The sequence below is a fragment of the Galeopterus variegatus genome, unplaced genomic scaffold, assembly GCF_000696425.1.
Source record: "Galeopterus variegatus unplaced genomic scaffold, G_variegatus-3.0.2 Scaffold895, whole genome shotgun sequence".
Lineage (NCBI taxonomy): Eukaryota > Metazoa > Chordata > Mammalia > Dermoptera > Cynocephalidae > Galeopterus > Galeopterus variegatus.
In genome coordinates, this window is record NW_007727006.1 from 334,096 (window position 1) to 343,735 (window position 9,640).

General features: G+C 48.7%; 1 protein-coding gene across 1 annotated transcript in view; it reads left to right on the forward strand.

Annotated features, from left to right (window-relative positions):
- The first annotated feature begins 8,964 nt into the window (after nucleotides 1-8,964).
- PHLDA3 (pleckstrin homology-like domain, family A, member 3) overlaps nucleotides 8,965-9,640 on the forward strand; it is a 3,925-nt gene continuing 3,249 nt past the window's right edge. Inside the window, exon 1 of the mRNA XM_008573270.1 lies at nucleotides 8,965-9,051. Within this exon, the coding sequence (XP_008571492.1) occupies nucleotides 8,965-9,051 (87 nt within the window). The remainder of the gene's footprint in view (nucleotides 9,052-9,640) is intronic.

Genomic DNA, 9,640 nt, shown 5'->3' on the forward strand with positions numbered 1-9,640 from the left:
TGTGTCTAACACTCTTGTGTTTAGAAGAAACTGCCATGTGCTAGGGAGTGTGAGGAGTGGTGCTAGAACAGGGAGTTAGGACCATAGCAGTAGCTAACATTTACTGAGCACATACTGTGTGCCTGGCACTAGTCTAGATGCCTTATTTGATCCCCACAGAAGCACTAGGAGGTAGTCATACTACCTCTGTATCATAGAAGAGGAAACTGAGATTCAGTGAATTTTTAAGTGACTTAAAGTCACGGTGAGTGGTGGAGACAGGATTGGAACCAGCTGTGTGACTTTGGGTCAGCCTCCTCCCCTCTGGGTGTCAGCTCATTTCATTTCATTTGTGAAATGAAGATGTTGGCCTAAATTAGTTCTAGGGAAATGCTTCTCAAGCTTTAATGTGCATATGAATCTCCTGGGGATCTTGTTAAAATGCAGATTCTAGTTCAGCAGTTTTGGGTGGGGCCTGAGATTGGGCATCTCTCTCAGACTCCCAGGGGAAGGTGGTGCTGATGCTGCTGATCCGGGGGACCACACGTGAGCAGCCAGGCTCCAGGGGATCAGCCCAACTCTGATGTTTTGAATTTAAGGGCCTTCGAATACTCACCCCAAAGGCCCTGAAAATTCAGGAAGCAGATGATCACATACAAAACCCTTAGTGGGCATTTTCTATGCCCGGACAAGCTCTTGGTGCCTTTTCTGAAGCACATGCCCCTGAGCCCTCTACAATTCCACTCTGTTGACCTCAACCTGACTCCTCTAGAGGGTTCCAGGGCTTGGTCCTGGGCAAAGAGGAGTTGTTGCTTACTATTGGAGGAGTGAAGAAGAGTCCCTGTGGCCCTGCTTCCTGGGGGCACCCACCAGTCCCATGGCAGCCACACTGTCTATTCCTTTAGGGTTATTTGTAGCTATTCTCCATCTTTTGGGCACATGGTAGGGTTACATTTGTCCTCCTCCCTTGAAGTTAGATGTGGCCACATTGCTCTGGCCTCTAATTGAGGCCGGAAGTGACTCATGTCGCTTCTGGGCAGAGAACTCTTTATGAGCCACTCTGTAAGTCGTCATATCCCTTTTCCCTGTTGCGGAGAGGATGAAAGCAGGCAACAAGATGGAACCAACATCAGCATGGATCTGTGTGTACCACAATGAGCAGAACCTCCCCTGCCAGCCTAAACAGAACTTGCAGCCTGAGTGTATCACTTTACTGTGTTAAGCCACTGGGTTGTGGGGGAGGCGGTTGCTGTGAGGTGGGGATATCACCTTAGATGTTTCTGCAAAGTCAGGATTGTGGCCTGTCAAAGGTCTAATGCCCTCAGGAACCCTCTTTAGTAGGAGGGAACATCCCCTTGCTGAAGGTTGGGAGGGGTTTCCTAGAGATATGAACTCTACCTGCCCCTGTTTTGCCAGTCCCTACTGAGAAGAGAATTCTGATTCACCATTCGCCATTGCGTCCCTGGAGCCTAGCCCAGGGCCTGGCTCACAGAACTCTTAATTCACCCACGAGAGAACTTACTCTGAGGTTCCTTTCCATGAAACTCCCTGTGGATCACACCCAAGAATGTGCCATGAGCCTCCCTCCCCTCCTTCAGCCCCTCCTCACATCCCTCTGCCTTGAGCCACTTGTTAATTTCTCCTTGACCCCAATCCCAGACTGGACAACTCACAGCCTCCTTCTCTGCCTGATCTTGATAATGGCACTGCATAGGAACTTCCCTATTATCAAATTATGAAAATTTATGATTCCTACTGTAAAGCATTTGAAAATCAGAGGCAACAGGGGGAAAAAATCATCCATAATCCTTCTCACCTAGAAGGAACTACTGTTGACTTACCTTTCCTTCCATTCTTTTTTTCTCTATGCATTCCCCCTTCCCCCTGTAACTTTAGGGAGACCCTATGAATGTCCACTCATTCAGAGGAGAGGGAAGAGCCACCCACAAATGCAGAGAATGTCAGAGCTGGAAGGGGATGAATGAATCCTCCTTTCAACCCCCTCACATCACCAGTGAGAGTGCTGCTTACTGTTCTAGGTACAAATGTGTGAGAGGTAAAGAAATGTCTGGCAAGACGCACACCAAACTAAGTGATTGTTGTCTCTGAGGTTGGTGGACTAGAAGGGTGGAGAAAAGATACTGTCATGTTTTGAATCTTTTGCAACAAAAAGGCATTCAAGTATTAATTGCATTTAAGGTACATTATAGTTATTGAAAGAAAAGAGAAAGCTATGGAACAGAAAGTAATTGATGATTTGAAAGGTTGCAGAGTTATTATGGCAAATTGGTTAAGGCCACTAGTTAGTTCCCTGGGTATCAGTCAGTCTCCTTCTGGTGTCCTTGCCCCTTGGCCCAGTGTCCCCCAAAAGAGGGTCATTCCAGGGCAACCCCCTTGCTCCTACAACGTGGGCACCCAGATGCTGAGATGGCATGGGAAAAGGAAAATACTGCAGGCCCCAACCTGAACCCTGAGCCCACAAATTCAGTCTTTGTCAGACCCAAGCTGGGATCAAATGCCTTCAAGCCCAGACTCAGCCCCATCAGAGAGGGGCAGTGGGAGCTCTCAAGACGAAAGGGATCCCTGGTGAATCAGAAAAGTTATTGGACTGGAAAGTGATTAAAGGCTGAGCGTGGGAGGGGATTTCCACCGAGAGAGCCAGGCCCAAGTGCAAGCCTGGGCGGGTTGGCTGTGGGGTTGCTGCCCACTTGAGGTCTGTCGCAATGGTGCCCATAAAACCCAAGTCATTAGAGTCTTGAAAACTTGGTTAGTTTTTTCTTCCTGTGTCCCTTTAGAAAAACAGAGATCCAAGGAAACTCCAAAGCCCTGGAACACAGAGCTGTGCGTACATCAGAGGGGTGCAAGCAGGTCAGGAAAAGGGTGAGGAAGAGGTCAGCTGCGGGGTGGGTCTTCCTGTCCCCAGTCTTCCAGGGAGTGGAGAGTGGGGAGGGACCTGTGGATTGGAGAGTTGAGTACAGAAGCCCAGAAGTGGGGAGAGGGGAAGGGAGGAGAAGGGCTGTGGACAGACCTATTTTCCTGCCCCATCTAGGTGAGGAGGAGTTACCTGGCCTGATGATTCCAGGAATGTGGAACAGGTTGAGGAGAGAGTAGCAATGTTCTTTTTTTCTTGCCTAAATGGGGGGGTTCATTAGCCCCCATACACTAGCCAGGCTTGCTTGCAAATCTGTACTAAATTTGCAAGATAGAGCTAGACAGCCTTCATTTTACTAATGAGGAAACAGGTAAGAGAAGGGAAGTGACTGTCCAGGGTGTCACTGAGTTGGGGCTATAAAATGAATGCCTTGTCTCTTAGCAGGGTGCTCTTCCCCCTACACCAGTGGTTCTCACATGTTTATGTGCATCAGAATCACCTGGAAGGCTTGTTAAAGCACAGATTGCTGGGCCTCAAACCCAGAGTTTCTGACTCGGTAGATCTGGGACAGAGCCTAGAATTTACATTTCTAACAAGTTCCCAGGTTATACTGATGCTGCTGTTCTAGGACCACATTTTGAGACCGTAGACCCTTGCTATCTAAAGTATGTACCATGGATTAGCAGCATTTGTGTCACATGGAAGCTTCTAGAAATGCAGAATCTCGAATCAGACCTACTGAATCAAAATCTGCTTTTACATGATCCCCAGGTGATCTGTTTGCACATTACAGTCAGAGAAGCACATAGCCTCTTCCTGGACTGGGTGTCAAACCTAAACAGCCTAGATGAGCCTTCCAACCCCAGTTGCCAGAGGATAATGGGACAGGTGCCCAGAGGCGTGTGGGAGAAGCTGCCCCTTTTCTGTGTCTCCCAAAGATGAGGAATGAGGGAAGAAAACTGCAGAGATAGGAGGGGCTGCCTGCTCAGACCCAGGTCTGTCTGCTGTGGTGTGCCCATACCTGCACCAGGAGGCTCTGCAGTGCCCATCCTGAGGAATCTCATGTAAGCCCTGAGACGGGGAAGAAAACTGCAGAGATAGGAGGGGCTGCCTGCTCAGACCCAGGTCTGTCTGCTGTGGTGTGCTCATACCTGCACCAGGAGGCTCTGCAGTGCCCATCCTGAGGAATCTCATGTAAGCCCTGAGACCAGCAACTGCATTCCGGTCTCTAAATCAACTCCTGTTCTCAAGCCAGTCCCTGTGCTTTCAATTGTATTAAAAAAAAAATGTGTGTTTTAAGAATAGTGTAATACATATGACATCCAAACCACACGGTGACATGCTTATAAAGTGACGAGCATTCTCATGCTGTCTATCCACGTCCCGCAGATTCCACAGGTAACATATTGGTGTGAATCCTTCCCGATATGACCTGCACAACAGAGATGGACTTTTGTTCACGTGGAATCATGTTATACACCATATTATACTTACTACACTGAAATCTTTCCCAATAGAACAACATATTCCAGACATCACTCCCTATTAATAACTGTAGATCTGTTTCATTATTTTTAGCTGCTCTACTACATGAACGTTTATGTATTGTGCATTTAACTAGATTCTTAAAGGGAAGCAATGTACGCATAGGATTTTAAAAAAATCAAGCAGTACAGAATGAGGAACAATGAAGAAATAAAAATCTCTGTCTTCCCTCCCCATCCTTCCCTAGAGGAACTACTGTTAATCATTTATTTTTGGAAGGCGACTATGCTCACCACTATGCCACCAATGCTAACAATCATTTCTTATTTTTATTATTTTTTAATTTTCTTATACCAATCATTTCTTTTTGGTTTTTAATCAATAGACTCCATTTTTGTAACAGTATTAGATTTATAAAAAAATTGAACAGATAATACAGATCCCATATATTTCTCCCCATTCCCATAGTTTCCCCTATTATTAACATCTTGCATTAGTGTGGTATATTTGTTACAATTAATGAACCAATATTAACACATTTATTATTAACTAAAGTTTGTAGTCTACATTAAGAATGCTCTTTTTCTTTAAATTTTTTTTTGTTTATTTTATTTATTGATTGATTTTCATTAAGTTCACTTTTTTTTTCTCCAGAAAAATTTTGGGGTTTCAGAATAAAGTTTGTTGTCATCGTTGTTTTTTGTTGGTTTTTTTAGCAGCTGGCAGGTACAGGGATCCAACCAACTAAGCTATCCAACCAGTCCCCAAATTTACTCTTGATGTTTTATAGTTCTGTGGGCTTTGAAAGATGGATGTCAGGTATTCACCATTACAGTATCACAGAAAATAGCCTGACCCCCCTAAAAATCATCTGTAACCATCTAGTGATTTCCATCATTATTTTAAGTAATATACTTAGACCTCTTCTTTATTAGTTCATTAACTCTAGATAGCATTTATTGACACCCTATAATGAAAGAAGGGGAAAGAAACTATTGCACGATCCTTTTCCACCTCCCAATTTCCATCAGGTGCATGACCATTTCATTCCATCATTCAACAATTATTTATTGAGGTTCTATTGTGTACCAGGCAACGTTCTAGGTGCTGCAGCTATGGGGGTGAAGAAAACAGATAAAACTTTCTGGTGGCATAGAACCTACATTCTAGAAGAGGAGATAGATAGATAGGTAGATAGATAATAAAAATACAGAATTGTAGATGGTAATATGTGCTATAGAGAAAAATCAAGCAGGGAGGGGGATACGGTGTATGTGTGTGTGTCGGTGTCTATGGGGAGGGGTTGTGGGTTTAAATAGGGACTTGGGGGAAGACTCAGGTAATATCTGAAAAAAGAGCAGAGTGAGGTAAGGAAGTGAACCACATAGTGATCTGGGGGACAGCGGTCCAGGCGGTGAGAACAGCAAGTGCAAAGGCCCCGAGGAGGCAAGTTTGCCACGGGCAAGGGGTGGGGGCTGGAGCCCAGGGAGGGAGGGGAGTGCAGGAGGTGAGGTAGATGGCAGCGGGCAGGCCTTGGAGGGCCTTGCAGGTGCATGACTTTGACTTTACTCAGAGTGAGATGACAAGGCTCTGATGGATTTCAAGCAAAGGAATGACATCATCTTACTTCTACTTAAAAATTTTGATGGCATTAATATACATTCTATTTTGTTAATAAAATTATCTTCAATGTCTTTTCTTTAGATTGAGTCTAACAATCTGTGACCGCTAGACAGAATTTATAAGATTAAGTAAATATTGCAGAAAACAGAAACTATGTTACTTTTTGCATCTGGGTCCCATTCTTGCCTCTATCCCACCTTATTCCCATCTTTCTTTCCATCTTGTCCTGAGTAGCCACCTAGAATGGACCCTCCTCCCCAGACAGGGTGGGGTCGGGGGTGGCTCAGACCTAGCTAGAGCCATTTCCAGCATACTATTCCTTGGGGCCATTTTGTAGTCTAGCCTGTTCCAGCTGGACTTGGATTGATTGACAGGGCAGATCAGCTTTCCCTTGGGGTGGGCAGAGGGAGGAGCCAGTTTTGGCTGCTACCAGGGGACATTCTGTCCATAGTCTGATGTGGAGTCAACAAGTCAGTAAGAATTGAGGAAGTATCTCCGGGACCCATCACTGCCCCAGCTGACTGCCTGAGAAGGCTAAGTTCTAACTTCCCTCGCAGTGGGAGGTATATACCCTGGCAGGGAGGGAGCCCAGCAGCAGCCCCCTCTATTCTCTGCTCTCCCTGGCTCTCAAATGCTTCCTGACCCTTCTGATGGCCCAAATTATCCAACCTGGGCCTGAACCCCTCCCAAATGGGGCTGCCAGGCAAGATGCCAATTCTGGGGAAAGATTTAGATGAGTCATCTCCTCTAGTCCCAGGAAGTCATGAGACTGGAGGACAGGACTCCTAGTTTCCAAGGACTTCCCCAGGCCACTAAGAGAAGATGTGGTGGCGTTGGGAACTGGATCCTTAGCTGGTGAAGACCTTCTTGCATATATAGAGTATGCCCTGCCGCATTTCTCCCATAGCCTCTCCTTTCTCCCTCACTCCTGCTATCCAATGTAGTTGTCTCTTTTTTGCCCTTTCTCCTGTGTCCAAAAGCCTGGCACCCCTCCACCCAGTAAGCTGAAGAGGAAAGTGTGGGTGACCGTGTCATGTCTAAAGGTAACTCTGTGTACTCAGATGCTTAAGGCAGTGTGACATCATCAAAAAACCCTGGGTCCTGTTAGTCAGCACTCTCATCTGGCTTTGCCATTTACAAAGCCGTGTGACCTCATTTAGGTTGCTCGACCTCTCTGAGTCTCTTTTTTCTCATCAGTAAAATGAGCACACTAATAATAATACCTGTCTGTCACGTGAATCTAAAACATGTGAGAGGGCTCTTTAAAATCGCATACAACTGTGAATTAACCTGGGACTGGAGAGAGCATGAATGAGTCCCAGGCCCAGTGCAGGGAGAGGAGGAAGTGATAGAGATAAAACAGAGGGGCAGAGCCTGGGCTAGAGCCCTGTTTCTTAAGGAGAGAATTTTGGATCATGGCAGGACTGTGCAAGGTTGGTGCACTAAGGAGCCTCCTATGGAAGGGAGGGGCCAGAGCCACACGAGGGCATGGCTGGCAGACAGGCTGAGACCTTGCGGGTCCCTAAAGCAGGGCTGTGGCTACCAAGGTTGGTGCACTAAGGAGCCTCCTATGGAAGGGAGGGGCCAGAGCCACATGAGGGCATGGCTGGCAGACAGGCTGAGACCTTGCGGGTCCCTAAAGCAGGGCTGTGGCTACCTCGAGCTGCCTCCACTGCTGCCCTCTGGGCCTCAGGAGACACCTTTCTTGTTTGCCTCTCCTCTCTCATGGCACTGCCTACTCCCTGTCTGCAGGGGCATTCTGGGAGTTAGGAGTTAGCTGTCGTGTGTGTGTGTGTGTGTGTGTGTGTGTGTGTGTGTGTGTGTGTGTGTGTGTAGAACTGCGGATGGGAAACTTGACAGCTCCCTTCCCCGTACCCTGACTTGTGTGCTGCCGGGAAGGGCCCCCCCACCCCCCGCACACCACGGAACCCTGCCTGTGCCCGTTAGGTTTGCTCATTGGGCAGGAGGATGGAAACACAGGGTGTAGGTACAAAGAGGCCTTATTATTGTCATGATTACGTATCATTATTCCCATAATAATCTATTATGAACATGTCAATGAATAGGCCCTTGAGAAACTGTGGGCCTGGAGGAGCTGACCAAGACGGGGCAGAATGAGGACGCAGGAGAGCCATCTTCCAGCACCTGGCCTAACCTCGGGGTCCCCGTCCTTCTCTAAAGGAAATAAAAGTGGGGAGAGGGTTGGGATAGTATTTATTGAGACTCAGAGTTGCCAGGCCCTGTCTTCAACCTTTCACGAACTTTTCACTTATTCATCACAACAACCCCATGAAATGAGAGCATATTATTCGTCTCATTGACAGATGGGGAAATTGAAGGAGGTTGATGAAGTTGCCCCAGGTGGGCACAGCAATAAAGGGGGAAGAGTTGAGGTTTGATCTCAACTCTGCAAAGCTGTTTACACAATGTCCGTGAAAAAGGAGAGAATCCTCTTCCTCCCCATCTCCCTTCAGATCAATATCCAGGAAGTCCATTCTCTTGGGGGACAGGGGGTAGGCCGGGGGAGATAAATCTGCATAGGGGAAGCAACAGGGCTAGTGCTGCACCCACACCTGGGACTGGCCGCCCGGTCCACGGGCTGAGCGGCAGCCCGCCAGTGTGTGCCATGGACAGGGCTGCAGACAGTGGCAGCCCCCGGTCTCGGGGAAGCCATGAGTGACCTCCAGGCTCGTCCCTCTCCTGTTCGCACTGGCTACTCTGTAGGTCTCCCTGGCAGCGCAGTGGATGAGGGTAGGAGTCGGAGAGGGTGGTCTTCCAAGCAGAGACAGCTGTGGACAGGCCCCCTTGAACCCCGCTCAGAGCAATCGGCCAGTCGAGAGGAACCCAGCATAGGCTGGATGCAGAGGCTGAGGGGCCAGGCATATTATTCGTCTCATTGACAGATGGGGAAATTGAAGGAGGTTGATGAAGTTGCCCCAGGTGGGCACAGCAATAAAGGGGGAAGAGCTGAGGTTTGATCTCAACTCTGCAAAGCTGTTTACACAATGTCCGTGAAAAAGGAGAGAATCCTCTTCCTCCCCATCTCCCTTCAGATCAATATCCAGGAAGTCCATTCTCTTGGGGGACAGGGGGTAGGCCGGGGGAGATAAATCTGCATAGGGGAAGCAACAGGGCTAGTGCTGCACCCACACCTGGGACTGGCCGCCCGGTCCACGGGCTGAGCGGCAGCCCGCCAGTGTGTGCCATGGACAGGGCTGCAGACAGTGGCAGCCCCCGGTCTCGGGGAAGCCATGAGTGACCTCCAGGCTCGTCCCTCTCCTGTTCGCACTGGCTACTCTGTAGGTCTCCCTGGCAGCGCAGTGGATGAGGGTAGGAGTCGGAGAGGGTGGTCTTCCAAGCAGAGACAGCTGTGGACAGGCCCCCTTGAACCCCGCTCAGAGCAATCGGCCAGTCGAGAGGAACCCAGCATAGGCTGGATGCAGAGGCTGAGGGGCCAGGTCTCCCGAGGCCTGGGAAGCAGCCAGCAGCTGTCTGACGCCCACCACGTCATCTGTGCCACTGCGCGACCGCCAGGCCGGCCCACCCCCCTTCGCAAGCAGTGTCCTCTCTCATCTACGAGGCGCCCCCTTCCCTGTCCTCCCCCGACGTCAACCCCTTCGTCCAAGGCCTGGGGAAGCTGTGGTTCCAAGAAGCGGCAGACGGCAGGCCCTGAGGCTCGGG